Source organism: Lepus europaeus, chromosome X, assembly GCF_033115175.1.
Source record: "Lepus europaeus isolate LE1 chromosome X, mLepTim1.pri, whole genome shotgun sequence".
NCBI classification, from domain to species: Eukaryota; Metazoa; Chordata; class Mammalia; order Lagomorpha; family Leporidae; genus Lepus; species Lepus europaeus.
Genome location: NC_084850.1, coordinates 57,647,959 through 57,666,856, shown reverse-complemented (window position 1 = coordinate 57,666,856; position 18,898 = coordinate 57,647,959). Strand labels below are relative to the sequence as shown.

At 40.9% G+C, this 18,898-nt stretch overlaps 1 protein-coding gene across 1 annotated transcript in view; it reads right to left on the bottom strand.

The window, feature by feature from the left end:
• Positions 1–14,869, bottom strand: part of SLC6A14 (solute carrier family 6 member 14) — a 37,403-nt gene extending 22,534 nt beyond the window's left edge. Inside the window, exons 1-6 of the mRNA XM_062183837.1 lie at positions 14,822–14,869; positions 13,702–13,867; positions 8,957–9,088; positions 6,533–6,694; positions 5,535–5,673; positions 1,206–1,338 (exon numbers count right to left, since the gene is read on the bottom strand). Of these exons, the coding sequence (XP_062039821.1) occupies positions 1,206–1,338; positions 5,535–5,673; positions 6,533–6,694; positions 8,957–9,088; positions 13,702–13,867; positions 14,822–14,869 (780 nt within the window). The remainder of the gene's footprint in view (positions 1–1,205; positions 1,339–5,534; positions 5,674–6,532; positions 6,695–8,956; positions 9,089–13,701; positions 13,868–14,821) is intronic.
• Between the last annotated feature and the right edge of the window lie 4,029 nt (positions 14,870–18,898).

The following is an 18,898-nucleotide window of genomic DNA, read 5'->3' as shown; positions in this document are numbered from 1 at the left end:
ATGAAATGGGAAAATATAACAATGTGTTTTCTAAGAGGCCTCTTTACTGACAGAGAAGGTTCTGAGTCAAATTGGGCAGCCTTCTTTTTCTTTTTTTAAAGATTTATGTATTTGAAAGGCAGAGTTACAGAGAGAGAGAGAGAGAGAGAGAGAGAGAGAGAGAGAGAGAGAATCTTCATACACAGGTTCACTTCCCAAATGGCCAGGGCTAGGATGGGCCAAAGCCGGGAGCCTCTTCCAGGTCTCCCAAGGAGGCTGCAAGGACACAAGTACTTGGGCCATCCTCCACTGCTTTCTCAGGTACACACCAGCAAGGAGCTGGATCAGAAGTAGAACAGGCAGGACTAGAACCTGCACCCATTTGAGATGACAGTGCTGCATGCTATGGCTTTAACCTGCCGCACCATAGCACCAGCCTCTGGGCAGACCTTAATTTAAGAGAATTATTACATAGAATATATTTTTTTCTCTCTCTCTCCAACTCAGGAAGTACTTATACTGTTATCCTTTATAACAAGGACTAGAATTTCCAAACCCAACATTGCAATATAAAATTCCATTAAAAGTGCCTATTTCTAGAGTGGAACAGAAATTTGTGAAATATACTCTCAGGCCTCAGCCAGAAGGGTTCAAGTTTTGAGTAATTGTACAACTCTAGTACTAGTTTTTGAGATTTTTTTTAAAAGAGTAAAGATTTTGTTTGTTTATTTTAAAAATAGAGTTACATAGAAAGAGAGGGAGAGGCACACAGAGAAAGATCTTCTATACGCTGGTTCTCTCCCCAGATGGCCACAACAACCAAGGCTGGACCAGGCTGGAGCTAAGAATCAGGAGCGTCTTCTGGGTCTCCCACACAGGGCAGGGACCCAAAGACTTGGGCTATCTTCCACTGCTTTCCCAGGACACTAGCATGCAGCTGGATCAAAAGTTGAGCAGTAGGGACACGAACCAGCACCAATATGGGATGCTAGTGTCGTAGGCGGCGGCTTTACCGGCTATAGCACAAAGCCGACCCCTGTTTGTTTTACTTTTAAAAACAGCTGTGATCTTGTGTATTTACTTAGAGCTAGAAGCCTTCGTAGAAAGCTTTTCACACATTTGAATGTTCCCATTATAGAAAAAAACATGTTCGATAATGCCTGACATTGAACTATAATGAAATTGGAAAGCAGCTACATTACTATCTAATGTGTTTTCCAAATTACCTTGCCAGAAGACTTGATTCCTTTAAATAGTGCTGCTCCAACTATGAGCCAAGCCAGAAGAAGACAAAGTGCTAAATACCACACAATTACTCCAGTCTCATCCATTCCGCTTGATCGTTGGAGTGCCACTTTACTGAAAACACATAAGACCTTTTATGAACATGCAATCACTTGTCTTAAAACCTACATGGAGTTTTGTAGTATCTTTCATCCAGGGGGAACCTTCATGAGTATTAGATAATATTAATATACTAGTGTTCTTTGAGCCTTGTACTGTCAGAAACTATTTTATGAAGGGGTAGCAAGGCTGGGGGAATAGTTCGTTAAAAAGCCAGGCTCTTACTTTGGCTATGACCCTGTCAGAATAAGATCGAAGTCGGCGAACCCTAAAGGCTTCCATAGCCTTGGCAACTCATGACTAGAGCCTAAGGAGATTACTGACGCCATAAACAAGAGTGTCAAATTGTTAAATCAACAACAGGAGTCACTATGTACTTTCATCTCATGTGGGATCTGTCCTTAATGGGTTGTCCAATGTGAAGTAATGCTATAACTAGTACTGAAACAGTATTTTCACACTTTGTGTTTCTGTGTGGGTGCAAACTGATGAAATCCTTACTTAGTATATACTGAATCGATCTTCCGTATATAAAGATAATTCAAAATGAAAAAAAAAACTTGGTTTTAAATTGGAAATTGCATAGAAAATTAATCAATTTTTAAAAAATATCATGTAGGATCTCTGTCCTTAATGTGCTATACATTGTGATTTAATGCTATAACTAGTACTCCAACAATATTTTTCACTTTGTGTTACTATGTGGGGGCAAACTGTTGAAATCTTTACTTAATATATACTAAACTGATCTTCTGTATATAAAGAGAATTGAAAATGAATCTTGATGTGAATGGAAAGGGAGAGGGAGCGGGAAAGGGGAGGGTTGCAGGTGGGAGGGAAGTTTGGGGTGGGGGGAAAGACATTGTAATCCATAAGCCGTACTTTGGAAATTTATATTCATTAAATAAAAGTTAAAAAAAAAAAGCCAGGCTCTTTACTTCAGGATTAATTGCACCCAATCCAGATTTCTACACCCTAGAATAAAAGATCTACCTGATTTAAGCATCTGGCCTAGCTGTTAAGATGCTTGCATTCCACATTGGAGTACCTATGTCCAAGGCCCACCTCTGGCTCCTGATTCCAGCTTCTTGCTAATGTGGACTCTGGATAGTAACAGGTGATAGCTCAAGTATTTTTCTTCTTGCCACCCATGTGGGAGACTCAGATTGAATTCCTGGCTCCTAGCTTCAAGCATTTAGAGAGTGAACAAGCAGTTAGGAACTCTGCCTCTCTGTCTCTCTTTTCCTCACAAAAAAAAGTGAAACATCTGTGATTCTTTTATCTATAATTTCCTCTTAATATTTCAAACTCCTCTATATCATGGTTTCATTTTACTTTTTATAATGTTTTTCTCAAGTTAAAGTAATTGAAAATACATTTAAAACAAAAGTAAATATTTCCTTAGTCCATATTTGTACATATAAACAAATCCAAATGGTGGGATCATTCACATCATATATTATATTATATATATACATGCATATATGTTTATATATATATTCATTCTTAGTTTTATGTTTGAAAACATTTCAAGATCTAAAAGTTTAAAAGAGTCAGATGAGAAAACATTATGTATATATACAATGGAACACTATTCGGCCATACAAAGAACAGATGAAATATTTGTCATTTGAAACAACACAGTTGGAACTGGGAGCCATTAAGTTAAGTGAAGTAAGCCAAGCACGGAAAGACAAGCGTGGCATGAGCTCACTACACGTGATATCTGAAAATGTTGAGTTCATAGCAACTGGGAGCAGAATGGTAGTTATCAGAGGCTGCAGGGAATAGGGGAAGGGGTTGACAGGGATAGAGAAATATTACTCAATAGTAGTATGCTATAGTTATAAAGGAGAAATAAGTTGTGATGTTCTATTCCACAGTAGGGTGAGTACAGATAACAATAATATACTATATATTTTTCCAAGAAGAAAAAGAAGTCACCAGCTGTGTGTGACACAGCTGATTAAGCTGCAGCCTGCTATGACCATATCCCATATCGAAGCACAAGTTCAATCCCCAGCTGCTCTGCTTCTTATCCAGCTTCCTGATGGTGTGCTGGAAAGCAGCGGAAGATGACCCAAGTTCTTGCACCTCTGCCATCTACATGGGAGACCCAAATAGAGTTCCAGGCTCCTGGCTTCAGCCTGGCATAGCCCCAACCATTGCAGCCATTTAGGAACCAAACCAGCAGATGGAAATGCAATCTCTCTCTGTAACACTGCCTTTCAAATAATTACATAAACCTTTTTTAGAAAAGAAACAAGTTAGGAGAAAGGATTTTTTGAGGGTAGCATAGTGGTGCATCACTATGCACCAACTGTACAGCTGGAATCCCAGACAAGGACCTGTTGGGGTCCCAGGTGCTCCACTTCCCATCCAATGCCCAGCTAATGGCCTAGAGAAGCAGCAGAAAATGTCCCAAGTGCTTTGGCTCCTGCCATCCACAGTGGGTCCCTCCCTCCCTCTCTTCCTCTCCCTCTTTCCCTCTCCCTCTTCCTGTAACTCTACCTTTCAAGTAAGTGAATATTTTTTTAAAAAGATTTTAAATGTCTTTATCATAAAGAAATGATTGAGGAAATGAGTTTGCCTGATTGGACATGACATAATGTATACATGTATCAAGAAATATGTACAAATTTTTATGTGTGAATTAAATTTTTTAAAGTTTTTAGAAAAGTCACATATGAATGAGCAAGTGGTTTATTCAGTAGTACAGACAAGAGCATTAGGTAAGGGTAATGTGTAGATATATAGTAAGGAGAGTGTAAAGAGATCATTTAAAATAAGCAAAAGCAAATATTACTCAAAATATCCATTCTTGCCGGCGCCGCGGCTCACTAGGCTAATCCTCCGCCTTGCAGCGCCGGCACACCGGGTTCTAGTCCCGGTCGGGGAGCCGGATTCTGTCCCGGTTGCCCCTCTTCCAGGCCAGCTCTCTGCTGTGGCCCGGGAGTGCAGTGGAGGATGGCCCAAGGCCTTGGGCCCTGCACCCCATGGGAGACCAGGAGAAGCACCTGGCTCCTGCCATCGGATCAGCGCAGTGCGCCGGCCGCAGCACGCTACCGCGGCGGCCATTGGAGGGTGAACCAACGGCAAAAGGAAGACCTTTCTCTCTGTCTCTCTCTCACTGTCCACTCTGCCTGTCAAAAAAAAAACAAACAAACAAAAAAAAAATATCCATTCTTACCCTACAATGATAATTGTAAGAAAAGCACAAAATGAATTACAACTATAAAAGTTTTCCCCCAGTAGCACTTATCACTCAAATGTTTATCATTTGAACTTCTCATTATACCCTAAAATGTGGATTTATTTTTCTTCAAAGCAACACCCTAACTTATAGCTAGTCGGCACTAAATCAATCATAACTGACAGGGTTGGACCTATTTTGCAACAAAATTATAAAAGGCAAATCGCTTTATATGAGCTACTTTCAACTCACCTAGGATAGGTAAACGTTTGAGTCAAATGAAGTATAATCTGCTATGATTCCCATTTTTTTCTATTTATATGAATTAAGGAAGTGGCTGAACATTATTGTGTTGTTCATAAAAGCTTTAAAAAATGTTTTATTTGAGAGGCAAAGAGACGGGGTGGGGGGGGGGAGAGAGAGAGAGAGCTCTTTCTCATCTACTTGTTTACTCCTCAAATGCCCACAATGGCTAAGGCTGGACCAGGATAGGAGGAGTGCAGGAACTCAATCATCTCCCAAACGAGTGGCAGAAACCCAATTACTTAAGACATCAGTGATGCAGTCAGTAACCAGAGTCAGAAATTGAACTCAGGTATTCCAATATGGGATTCAGTCATCTTAACCGCTAGGCTCAACAGTTGCTCCCTAAAATCATTTAATAACATCAGCTTAAGAAGTAAATACTGGGGCCAGCATTGTGGTATAGCGGATAAAGCCACCACCTGTGATGCCAGCATCCATTATGGGCACCAGTTCAAGACCCAGATGTTCCACTTCTAATCCAGGCCCCTACCAATGTGCCTGGGAAAGCAGAAGATAACCCAAGAAGGGACCCAAGCTCTGGGCTCCTGGCTTCAGCATAGCACAGCCCAGGCCATTGTTGCCATTTGGGGAGTGAACCAGCAGATGGAAGCTTGCTTGCTCTCTCTTTTTCTCTATCTCTCTCCCTGTAACTCTGCCTTTCAAATAAATAATAAATAAATCTTTAAAAAAAAAAGAAGAAGTAGATACTTACTCCCAATATTGTTCACTGGGAAGCTGCCCTGGCTGATAAACTTCACTCCCATTGATACAGGTCAAATTGTTGAGGTTTAACCAGCTTTTATTCACTTGGATGATCTCCCCTGCTACAGTACTCACATTACAGTGAGTTACTAAAAATGATAAGAAAAAATAGAGACACAGACATGCACTTAGTTTTAAAAGAATACTTTCTTGAGAAAAAAGTTTTTAATGGTAAGATGTTTAAATTCCTCTCTAAATTTTTACTTGATGACAGTGGAATAGAAATCTTCCAATGAAATAAGACATGTGTATTCAGCATCTTGAATCTTCTCCACTATTAAGATGGGATTGGGTGTAAAACTATCTGACCTTTGAAACTGTGACTGTCTTTATAGTAATAGAGTAACCATAACAGTTACAGAGTAACAACTGTTCCAGTTGGAACTTAGTGTTCTAAGGAACTTCAAGTATGTTGTCTTACTATTCTAGCCTGTATAGATAAATTGATGCCATTAAATTACTCAAAAACATGAAATCTTTATTACTGTATCCTCTGATGTGCATGGGTAATAGTGATGTGCATAGGTAATTGCAGTGATAATAGTCTACAATATTGATGCTACATTATCCCGAAGATGAGTAACACATGGCATGGACAACACCCACTGTGTCCTGAGACACCTACACTACTATCACGGAAAAGTTTTTTCTTTCTTTGTTACTTTCCCATTTTCTTCCTTCTCTCCTGCCCAGAAAGTATGTCTGCAAAAAGTATTCCTGGGCATGGTTTATCTTTCTTGACTGCCCCCTCCTCAATGATTAACATGCTGTATTAATCAATTTTGATAATGGAAATGCAAGATTCTGTTTTCAACAATGTCCTATGTACCCATTATAATTGTACCTAATTTGGTTAGAAAACAATTTAACCCTTTAAAATTATTTAGAAAATACAGAAGAATTATATTGATTTGACAGTATTGTTAAAAATAAATAAATGAAATTTACCAATAGGTGACCTGCTACAGTTTTCATCTGACCAAGAAGAACAATGCTTCCATGGCAGTTCACTTTGAAAAGAAGCAAACAAGTAGTAAAGACTATAGGCAATTATGACATTGTAATAGATTGTCACAAAAACGGATATCAGGACCATTGTAACTCCCACACCTGGAAAAGAGAACAATTAATAAAAAACAAACTTAAGTGAAATTTCTTTTCCTAATTTATAAAAAAGCTCTCAAACATTTAAATGAAAAGCCTGTTTTAAATAAATTTTAATTTGCTGTGGAGATGGGAGTAATAATGTCTGAATACCTTTTTCCCAAATTTAAAATTGTTTTATGTTTGGCTCTGTCTGAAACAGTTTTTCAGCTGCTTAGAAAAATGCATTAAGATAAAGGGAAGGGGGCTAGATAGTGGCACAGCAGGTTAAGCCGCTGCCTGAGACACCACCGTACCATATGAGTGCCAGTTCAAGACCAGGCAGCGCCACTTTTGATCCAGCTCCCTGCTAATGTGCCTGGGAAAGCAGCAGAGGGTGGCCCAAGTACTTGGGCTTCTGCCACCCATGTGGGAAACCCAGATGGAGCTCCAGGCTTCAGCTAGACCTAGCCCTGGCCCTGGCAAACATCTGAGGAGTGAATGAGCAGACAGAAGACTCATTTATTCATTCATATTCTCTCTCCTCTCTCTCTCTCTCCTCCCACTTTGTTCTCTCTGTAACTCTGCTTTTCAAATAAATAAAATGAATCCCTAAAAAGATCAAGGAAAGAAGATTTTTATTAAGCCCATGAAACACACACACACATTTAAAAAAAAAAAGCATTTAGGGGTCAGCGCTGTGGTGTAGTGTGCTAAAACTCTGCCTGTGGTGCCAGCATCCCATATGGGCATCAGTTCTAGTCCAGGCTGCTCCTCTTCCAATCCAGTACTCTGCTGTGGCCTGAGAAAGCAGTAGAAGATGGCCTAAGTGCCTGGGCCTCTGCACCCATGTGGGAGACCCGGAAGAGGCTCCTGTCTCCTGGCTTCAGATCGGCTCAGTTGTGGCTGTTGTGAGCATTTGGGGAGTGAACCAGCGGATGGAAGACCTTTCTCTCCCTCTCTCTGTCTGTAACTCTACCTCTCAAATAAACAAATGAAATCTTTTTTAAAAAATGTATATTGGCCAAAACAAACACACCTGTTACTCTTTCTTACTAGGTCTGTAAATTCTTTTAAGAGTGGGCAGAGTTGGCATTCTTTTTAAAAGTTTAGAGTTCATATCCTATTGACTCCCTAATACTTACACCTTCAACTACAAACCAACATTTTGACAAGTAAAAAATGAAGTCTCTGAATTAATGTCTTGAGAGGATAGGGGACAGTATTTCTCTAAATACGTAGAAAGAAAAATTCAATGATTCAGTAATATTCTGAATTTAAAACTCCACGGTTTACTGAGTAGAACTCCTGTGCCTAAGACTGGCTTTTGAAACAGATTCTCCAATCATCCAGCAGATGATTTGCCTCACTACGAAGAGTTTTCAGCAGTTTGCACATATCAAAATGATGTTTAATACTCAGACAGAAAAGTAGTTTGATGATTAGTAACAGTCAAGGATTTTTTTTATGCTTTACCAGCATTTTATTCTATGAGGAACATCCAGGAAAAAAATTAGTGACCTGCCCTTCAACTTCTCTGAATGAGGCATTGTAAAAGATATGTAAGGTAGTAAGACAAAGACTGCATATGAAGCAGAAAAAAAAGCTGGGGCCATGAAGTTAATGCACAACAAGATCGTGTGCTGAAAGAATTTAAAAGGTGAACATAGGAAAATGATACCACACTTAAAACTCTCTCTAGTGTCCTTCATAACCCCCCTCACATATCAACAGCCCAAGATAAACAGAGATAAAAGTTAACATTTGATTTTTAGATGCAGCAATGGCAAACTACACAGAAAGACAATTAATGCATGCCTCTTTGCCTTATCCAGTCAGATTCCATGCTTTAGATTGACAGATAAAATTGGATTTATTTATTGTGAACAACATGATATTTTGAAGTATACATGCATTGTGGAATGGCGAAATCAAGCTAATTGACAAGTGTATGACCTCACACACTTATTTTTGTGGTGAGAATGCTTCCATTGTCTTTGCATCTTTCAAAAATACAATATACTGTCAGTTTATATACTAGCTACAGTCACCATGCTGTACAATTGATCTCTTGAACTTATTTCTCTTATCTAGCTAAAACAATATCGCCTTTGACTGACAACTCCCTTTCCCCCTACCTCTAACCATTCTAGCCTCTGGTAGCTACCATTTCATTCTCTACTTTCTAGGCGATCAAACAAGTCAGAATTGTCAACACTATTCTTCCACATAGTGCAGACAGCTAAATCCACTAATAGAACAAAAATCATGAAGAAAAATCATACAAACCTTGAAACAATGGAAGAATCCTCCAAACTGAAATTGGACCTAAGCTAGCAAACTGCCCCAGTGAACACTCCAGGAAGAACAGAGGTAAACCGGCCAATGCTAGCATAACTGCGTAAGGTATCAAGAAGGCGCCTACAAAAGGCAGAAAAACACGATTACACCTCAAGACCTTGATGGCACTTTGACAATCAGCACAACATTTTTAAAGCACCCTGACAGAGTGGAGACAGAGGATGCTGGGTTGGGACCCAAATTTACTGTACTCTGTGAAACAGTAGTTAATTCTCTAAACCTTGGATTTCTCATCTATGAAATAGGGATGCTAGTATTTCCTAATGAGGTTGTTGTAATAATTAAAAACAATAGCCTATTACAAGCCAGAAGAGTTAAAGAATCACAGATTTTGCAGCCAGACAGCTAAGCTAAAAACCCAGCTCCATCATTTACCAGCTATGTGACCTAGGGCAATTTACCTAACCTCTGAACCTTGGGTTCCTCATAAAAAGAAAGAACAATACTAACTCATCAGTTTGTGGTAAGGGTTCAAATGCAGGGCCTATGTGAAAACATTGGCTAAATGGCTGACATATGTGTTTGATGATAGTTTTCCTCCTTCCTCCTGTAAAAAATAAAATTTATTTTTTAAGACATAGGGTGCACGGGCTGACGCTGTGCGTAGTGGGCTGTTCTTTCGCCTGTGGTGCTGGCATCCCACATGGGTGCCAGTTCTGGTCCCAGCTGCTCCTCTTCTGATCCAGCTCTCTGTTATGGCCTGGGAAAGCAGTGGAAGATGGCCCAAGTGCTATGGTGGCCATTTAGGGAGTAAACTAGTAGGCTAGTAGGTGAAAGATAACTCTCTCTCTCTCTCTCTCTCTCTCTCTCTCTGACTCTCCCCTCCCCCAAAAGTCTGCTTTTCAAATAAATAATAAAATAAATTGGTTTAAAAATGATTTTGGGGCTGGCGCTATGGCATAGTTGGTTAAGCCACTGCATGCAGCACTGGTATCCCAAATGGACGCTGGTTCAAGTCTCGGCTGCTCCACTTCTGATCCAGCTACTTACTAATGTGCCTGGGAAAGCAGCAAAGGATGGCACAAGTGCTTGGGCTACTGCACCCATGTGGGAGACCCAGAAGAAGCTCCTGGCTTCTGGCTTGGGCCTACACAGCCCTAGCCATTGTAGCCATTTGGGGAGTGAACCAGAAGATAGAAGACCTCTCTCTCTGTTTCTCTCTCTCTCTCTCTCTCTAACTCTGCATTTCAAATAAATAAAATAAATCATAAAAAGTTTGATCAGTTTACACTGTAGATATGTTGAAATATTGCACTGCCCTCTTAAATATATACAAATATTGCATGTTAATAAAATCATTAAATGAAAGAGAATAGATATATATATTCCATAAAAATAAGACAATAAAGTATTGTTACATATTTATAGTCAAGTGGATTTATTTTAATGCTAATGCTGAAAGTCACTACATTGTAGAGACAAATATGTTTGTATAAATGTTGCAATATACATACCATCATCACTATGACTAATAGAAGCATAAGTTCTACCAATGATAAGCATGAAGAAAAATAATAGAAAATAACCCTGCTCGACTACAGCAATAAAAAATTTTGATCAGCCCAGTATTAATAGACAGTGAGAAAAATTATTTTCTTCAGTGTTATATATGATTTTTCACACATTATGCTATTTCATTACTAACACTAATTGTAATTGGCAAATGGTTAATACAGTGGTCACAAATTACTAATACTGCTGGGGGCTGGCACTGTGGCGTAGCTGGTAAAGCAGCCGCCTGCAGTGCCGGCATCCCATATGGGCGCCAGTATGAGTCCTAGCTGCCCAAGGTCCGATCCAGCTCTCTGCTATAGCCTGGGGAAGCAGTAGAAGATGGCCCAAGTCCTTGGGCCCCTCTACCCACATGGGAGACCCAGAGAAAGCCCCTGGCTCCTGGCTTTGGATCAACCCAGCTCTGGCTGTTGTGGCAATTTGGGGAGTGGACCAGTAGAAGGAATACATTTCTCTCTCTGCCTTGCCTCTGTCTCTGCCTCTCTGTAACTCTGCATTCTAAATAAATAGATCTTTTAAAAAGGGGAAAAAAAGAAATCTAGAGAATCTTCAAAAAGTAATACTGCTGAACTAGGCTCTAAGGTAATATGACACTTCCTTTTCATAAACTGCTAAAATGAATCTACAGGGAAAAAATATTGCCAGATTTGGCAATACATTTAAACCTGATTTAGCAGTATTTTTAAACCTGATCTATTAACATTTGACAGGGGTAAGTTCAATATTTCTCTTCTACCCTTGGACAAAAAAAGGTGTGGCAATTAAAAGAGCCTAGATCATGCATTATTCAGATGATGGGATCTTTAAAAATTGAAAAGCAAATATTAACTTTTGGAAGAAATGGTGGAAAAGATAATAGCATATCACAAATAATTCCACTTTGTTTTGGTTATGTTTTAAAATTCTGTATGTAGGGGCTGGTGCTGTGGCATAGTGGGTTAAACCACCAACTGCAGTGCTGGCATCCCATATGAATGCTGGTTCATGGTCAGCTGATCCACTTCCAGTCCGGCTCAAGTGTTTGGGCCCCTACCACTGACATGGGAGACCTGGTTGAAGCTCCTGGTTCCCAGCTTTGGCCTGGGCAGCCCCAACCATTTTGCGATCTAAAGAGTGAGACAGCACAGCAGATGGAAGATCTCTTTCTCTCTCTCTCACTGTGTGTGTGTGTGTATGTATGTATGTAACTCTGCCTTTCAAATAAATACATAAATCTTTTTTTGAAAAATTATTAAAATAGTTTGGGAGCTGGCATTGTGGTATAGAGGGTAATACCACAACCTGCAATGCCTGTATCCCATATGGGCGCTGGTTCAAGTCCCGGCTGCTCCACTTCTGATCCAGCTCCCTGCTAATATACCTGAGAAAGCGGCAGAAGATGGCCCAAATCCTTGGGCCTCTGCACCCATGTGGGAAACCCAGAAGAAGCTCCTGGCTTTGGCTTGGCCCAGTCACAGCCACTGCAGCCATTTGGGGAGTAACCCAGTGGATTGAATATCTGTGTGTGTGTGCGCGCGTGTGTGTGTCTCCCTCTCTCTCTCTGTAACTTTGACTTTCAAATAATTAAATCTTTTTGAAACATTAAAAATAAGATAGTTTATTATAGTTCCCTAGAAATCTATGATAATTATTAGGCAAACACATGCATAACATCAAATGATGAGGAATTTCTTATTCTGAACACGAAACAAGAGGCTCGAAAGAAACTAAATGCTTCTCTTCATTACATGGGTCCTTAGACCACAAACACTAAAAAGATCGTGATTTCTGACTCATGTTCCCACTAACACTTATGCAAAGCCCAGGACTGAATGACCTAGGTTTGGGATAGAGGAATTTATGCTACCAGTGCTTAAAATATTTAATAAATGGATCTGCTTTCTTAAATATCTGAAGGCCAATGTGAACATTTCAGTATAACCAATTAACAAGAAATATAAGATTCAAATATCACCACACAAAATACTATTGCACCAAGAAAAAATAATTATAATAGCACAGTTTTACTGGTATCCAGTGATGAAATATAAGAGCATATTCACCTCTATACTTCAAGGAGAACCTATGATTACAAGTAAACACAACATGGTGTAAGTGAAAAGTTGTTTTGCCATTACTACAGAATTGTGCAATTCATTTTGTTTCCCTTTGTGTGTCACCTCATAGTTATTTTTTCTTTGCTCTAATTGAGTCTACCTGAATGATATACAAGGTGTAAACAGTATTATTTTGCAGGAATAAAACACCTAGCCTTGACCTAAACACTATTGCATTTTAAAAGGATCTTCTACATGCCCAATTTGGAATACATGTAGCTGAATAGTGCAGCTTAAAACACCAATACTTTAATTACTTTTCATTAATCTCATTCCATAATTAAATTACCAAAATACAATGTCTTATTCCAGTTAAGCAATTTATTTGAAATTCTAAGAGTACTAGATTTCCCTGCATTTTTTTCTCCTTAGTTTCAGCTATAAATTAAAGTGGGCTGCTGTTGTCGCGTAGTAGGTTAAACTGCCACCTGCAACACCAGCATCCCATCTGAACACTGGTTCCAGTCCTGGCTACTCCAATTTGAATCCAGCTCCCTGCTAATGTGCCTCGGAGGGCAGCGGAAGATAGCCTAAGTGCTTGGGCCCATGCCACTCTTGTGTGAGACCCAGATGGAACTTCCAGATCCTGACTTCAGCCTGGCCCGAGAGTCAAGCCATTGAAGCCATTTGTGGGGTGAATCAGAAGGTGGAAGATCTCTCTCTTTCTCTCTTTGCCTCTCCCTCTCTCTGTAACTCTGCCTTTCAAATGAACAAAATAAATATTTTAAAAAATTAACAAAGCACAACTTGGGTCAAAGCAGATCATCATAGGCATATGTATAAATTATAAAGAGTAAACCCTAGTTGAAAATTATATGGGATCTCAAATCAGTAGCTCTGAAGTGCTAAATATAAAACTTTCATGAAGTTTGTAACTGGGGATTTTGTGAAGTCAGCTTCCTAACTTGAGCTAGTAGCTCATACTCTAAGAATAAATACAGTAAGCTTGTTTTTCCCATTTTCCCACTAACCCAAGTTATCTTATACCTGTATTCAACCATTAAAATAACATGAGAGGCATACAATACCCCCACTTAAAATGAGAGGGAAAAGAAGGGGGTATACCTCCACCGTTGTTGTATGTCAGATATGGGAATCTCCACACATTTCCCAGTCCCACTGCATATCCAACCAGAGATAGAAGATAGTCTGATTTTTTGGACCAGTTACCACGTTCCTGATTCTCATCATTTTCATCAACATGGAAATTCTCAGACGAAGCTGTCACTTTCTAAGGAAATGAAAATATCAAGTTTGTCTTTCTGTTGTTAAAATCAGAAGCATAATTTCACAAATCTATATAGTTACAGAAAGGGTAAGGAGAAAGAATAAGTCCTGAAAAACCATAGCCAAGGAGAATTCTTTCCAAAGTTTGGGAGAATCCACAAGGATTCTCCCAAATAAGCTAATACTTATTTACAAAATGTGCCCCCTTGAAATGAAAAAAAAAAAGAGTTTTGCAAGTAAATAGTTTTACTACTCCTTCAGCTTGAGATTAGCCAAATTTTTGTGAAAGGTTTAATGTTATTCCAGCATGAATGGTCAAAAAAGTAGACAAAGCAGGTTTCAAATAAGAAAGTCTAAGATGAAGTAGGCAAAGTCAATATTCTTGATATTGTAGCAGATCTTTAAGAAGGATCAAATGTAGCTTTTACTGAAAAAAAAAAAAGAAAAGAAATCATGGATGCCTTTTCTTAGGGGCAGGTAGTTTTAGATGTTCGGAATTAGTCTTGGAGGGAAAAGTCAGGGCTTTGCTACAAGCTACAGAATAAAATGCAGAGACAAATTCTCCTGTCCCACAAGGTGGAGCAACTCTCTGGCCACTTGGGGTTAGGGTGTGTACGGAGGAGCAGAGATTCTCTCCCCACTTGCCAGCTGCCCTGAGCTATGGAGGGTTCCTCAGGACAGATAAGGGCAGGGCATTTTTCCGTTTTCTTCTACCATATGGACACAATCTCGGGAGGGACAGAGAAAAGGATTCGGTGCACGAACCCTGGCTACCACAATAATAGCTGTTCTCTAGTTCCTCTATTCTCTGAGGACATCTCAGGCACACCTGAAGATAGTTGAACAGAACTGTGGGGAACAAGAAGCAGCCACAGAAAACAAAATCTGAGACCAGACCTCTCCTCTTAACTTTTCCCTTCCCAAGCCCTCCACTTCCCCACAGCTCTCAGACCCCTACCTCCTTCCTTCTGCACTTGAAGAAGCTTGGGCACTTCAAATTGTCCATGGTTCACTCACTCCCTCGGCTTGCTCCGCCTCGTCTCCACTCACAGTCTGGCTGGGCTTGACTGGAGCAGGTGCACACTCCTCCGTTCCTACCTGCCAGAGTGAGCCACCTTGCCCAGGGGTGGAACCATTTATGGAGGGAAGTTCTCCCTCCCCCTCCCGGGTGCTCAGTCGTGTCAATTACCTGAAGGGACTAAAGTGAGGCTCTGGTTTTTCCCCGGGTAAGCCTGCATGTAGCAATTCCCTGCCCCAGCCCCAGGAAAGGGCTGGGCTGTGAGAGCCTGAACCGAAATGACTGACAGCCTTTGACTCAGAGCTGTGCAGGTGCCTTCACAATCTCGCCTCCTTTCCTAGGTTCCCTGCTTCCTCCTAACTTCGCCTTTCTGTCCAGTCTCTGTCCTGGGGCCAAGTGCTGATCTCCACTGGCGTAGAAGCTAGGAGGGACGCAGTCTCTGAGGTCCACTCTATCCCCCAAGGTTCACCTAAACAGACTATACTGCCCTGAGCCTACGGGTTTCCCAAAATTTTGCCCCTTGTTAGACAGTAATTGATCCTGTTGGGGCAAACGCTGCTTCCAGAGGGAAAGCTCCTGAATTGGGCACCTTGACAGGCAGCCAGCTCAGATAAGATTACCCAGCTGGCTCTGCCTGAAAAGAGTGACTTTGAGTCCATGTCTTAGGCTCCTTTCTCAGCCTTCAGGACAGCTTTGCCTTTTACAGGGATTGCTTTGTGTAGAATTTCAAAGAAGCCAAACACAAACAAATTATTGAGCAGGTTTATGGGAAATTCTAGCCTTATCAAAGGACTCCACTCTGCAAAGTAAGGTGAGGTCTAGAAATAAACTATAAGGAAACATTCTAGCTTGACCAGGAAAGAAATAATTACTTTACTGCCACGTTTACCAGTGTAGCACATTTTCATCAGAAAAGTCAAAGGATTTAAACTCAGTATGCCCAGGGAGGAGATGGTGACAGTTCTATGAAACACAGCACAAATCCATGTACAAAGAGTAAACAGAAGAGAGCCAAATTCTGTATCCTATGTATAGCCCCTTTGTTCTCCACTGACCAACAAGAATTTTCCATTTGCAATAAAAATACACCCTGGGGAATCTGGGCAGGTGAGACAGAGGAATGTCCACAAGGGAAACAGGAAGGTTTAGGGAGAAAGTATCGATAAATTTCATCTAATTTGATATATATTTTTTAAAGTGATAAGCAAGATAGCAAAATGTAATGAAGGGAATATATCTGATAGGCCAGGCAGGCTTCTCAGGAAAGAACGGAGCACGCAGTCCAGTCTGCTTTGGACTAGAGATATGATGGATATGAGCAGGGGCCCTCCCTTTCTCCCCTCTTCTCCCTTTCCAGGATATTACTGAGTGGATGGCTTCCTGGGCATGGGATTCCTGAAATTCCTTCCAGTGTTACTGGACCTAATAGCCCCCTTGGTGCAGGGTACTGGAACCTTTCTCTAAGATGTCCCTAGGAGAGGGCTGGAACCCACCTTAACAAGGTTATAGAACAAAGACAAGACTTTTGATATGTAAATGCTGGTCAACTTCCTTAACTTGCTTTTACATTTCTTTCCTTATTCAACCACATACAAATCCCTACTTTTTTGGACGCTCTCACATACATTGACCCCTCAAGAAAGTAACCCATAATCTTATGGGAGTAGAATGGGTGATGGTATGTCTTTTATAGTGTCTTAGAACTGGCATATGGGCATAGAGCTGGTTATGGATTTTTTTTTTCTCTTGCTGTCTTGTCCTGTGGTATTTGGAGGTGGCCTAGAAAAAAATTGCAATTTGTGGTCCAGAGGATTGGTCACATGGCCCAATGGGATATGCTGTCAGCCCTGATCTCACAACCATCCAGAGCTGGATACCCTGTATTGTGTTAGAGGCAAGACAAAGGAATGTATTAAAGGAACATGCTCCAAATAGAAGCAGCAGAGTCTGGCATTCGGTGCAGCAGATTAAGCCACTGCCTGCAATGCCAGCATCCCGTATAGGCACTGGTTCCAGTCTCAGCTGCTCCACTTCCAATCCAGCTCCCTGCTAATGCACCTGGGAATAGGAGCAGAAGACGACTCCAGTGCTTGAGCTCCCACCACTCACATTGGAGACCCAGATGAAGCTACTGGCTCCTGGTTTTGGCCTAACCCCGTCCTGGCTATTATAGTCATTTGGGGAGTGAACTAGTGGATAGAAGAACTCTCTCCTTCCTTTTCTTTCTCTGTAAATCTGCCTTTCAAATAAATAAATAAATCCTTTAAAAAGAAAAAAAAAAACAGAAGCAGTAAGAATATGGGAGCTATAAGATCAAGGGGAGACAACAACCAGGATTTCTGTGACTCAATGTTGGGCCAGAAATTATAAGCCTGTTCAGCTTGGTCCTGGAGTTGTCTGACCTTATCCAAGTGATGGTGAATATGGCTTTGTACATGTCCAGTTTGACCCTAAAACAACATTCTTCATAGGGCATGGCACAGACACTCCCTTGGGCAGCAGTTAGCATGTCTAAGGCTCATGTGTTTTGAAGGACTGGGTTTCACAATCCTACCATGAGGGCTCTAGCCATGGTGGCTTGCTCTTGAGAGCCTAATATGGAGGCTTTGCTGTTTCCCCGTACCTAGGGATCTATAACCTGTTATAGAAATGTCAGCGCTGATTTAAGGTTGCAGGGATTTGATGCATAACCTGCATCCTCTCTGGGGCCAGTCTCTGTTCCCTTGGGGTATGAGCCCTGACTAGTGTACTTCCTGACAGATCAGTTGTGCTTTTTCTTTGGACATGCAGTAGACACATTCTGTCAGGAAGTTAAGGGTGCTTGTCAAATGCCCACCACTGGTGTCTCAGATAGAAGAACAGACTAGCAAATCATCTACATTTCAGATCATCTGTCTACCCCCATCTAGAGATGGGTCCTTTGGGTCCTCCACAAGGGCCCATCCAAATAGGTGGCGGTTTTCTCTAAATCCTTGTGGCAAAAGTCCAAGTTAGCTGTTACTTTATGTCTTGTTTGCTAAATGATTTAAAGGCAAATACGAAGTGACAATAGGGGGTTTTAGGTTTAATTATAATCGAGCAGGTTTTAATACCTGGCCAGGTATGTGTGAGGCCCAAACCTGTGGGTTAACATACAGATCTATCTCTTCATGCGTGGTACTGGAACAGACAGTACAAAGGAAGCCTGACTCTCCTTAAGGAAGGCACCCCATTGATTCCTAGTGCCTGGCTGGACTGGGAGGAGAGTTGTCTTAAATAGGAGATTACCAGAATAGATACCTAATGTATCTAAAACAAAATTCATGACCCTAGGTTCCATCCCCTCAATAAAAATGGTCGATTTTGGAGCCAGGTGGGGCAAAAGGCTTCCTCAGCTTAGACAAATTGAGCTATAGTTCTGACCTGGGAGTCCTTCACTCCTTGAGGCAGTTCCATTTCCAGTGGCCTGGCTGTTGGCAGAGTAGACAGGACTCTTTCAAGGGCTGGCTTCTGTTGCAACAGCTGCTTGCCCAATGCCCTTCCTTCTCCCATTGAGAACAGGTGCTGTTCAGCATGTTCATGTTGGGTCTCTTTGACAGCAGATTACCAAGTAAAGCAGGTATTTATTGAGCCTGCTGGCTATATTTATGCTGCTTCCTTCGCCCAGCTAACTCCTCTCCTTGCTGGTCTCTTTTAAAATAAACCACTGAGGCAGCTTTTAGGATGTCACCAAGAGGGTGGTTGGTATCATCCCAAATTTTTGAAGCTCTCTTCTAATCAGGGGAAGCCTGAGCTAGAAATCTGTAGTCATGGGCATGTTCTGACACTCTTTCCTTGTGAGTTACATTGATGCCCATGAGGAGAACTATGTCAATTCACATAAGACCAAACATGTCAGTCACCTTATACTATCTATCTATCCATTTGTTAGGGTCTTTAGTAAAGCTTCTCATCTCTTTTATTTGTTTCAAAAAGGAGACTTCTGTACATTTAATGTACCCATGGCAGGAAAGAACTAGCTGTAAAAATATAATTTAA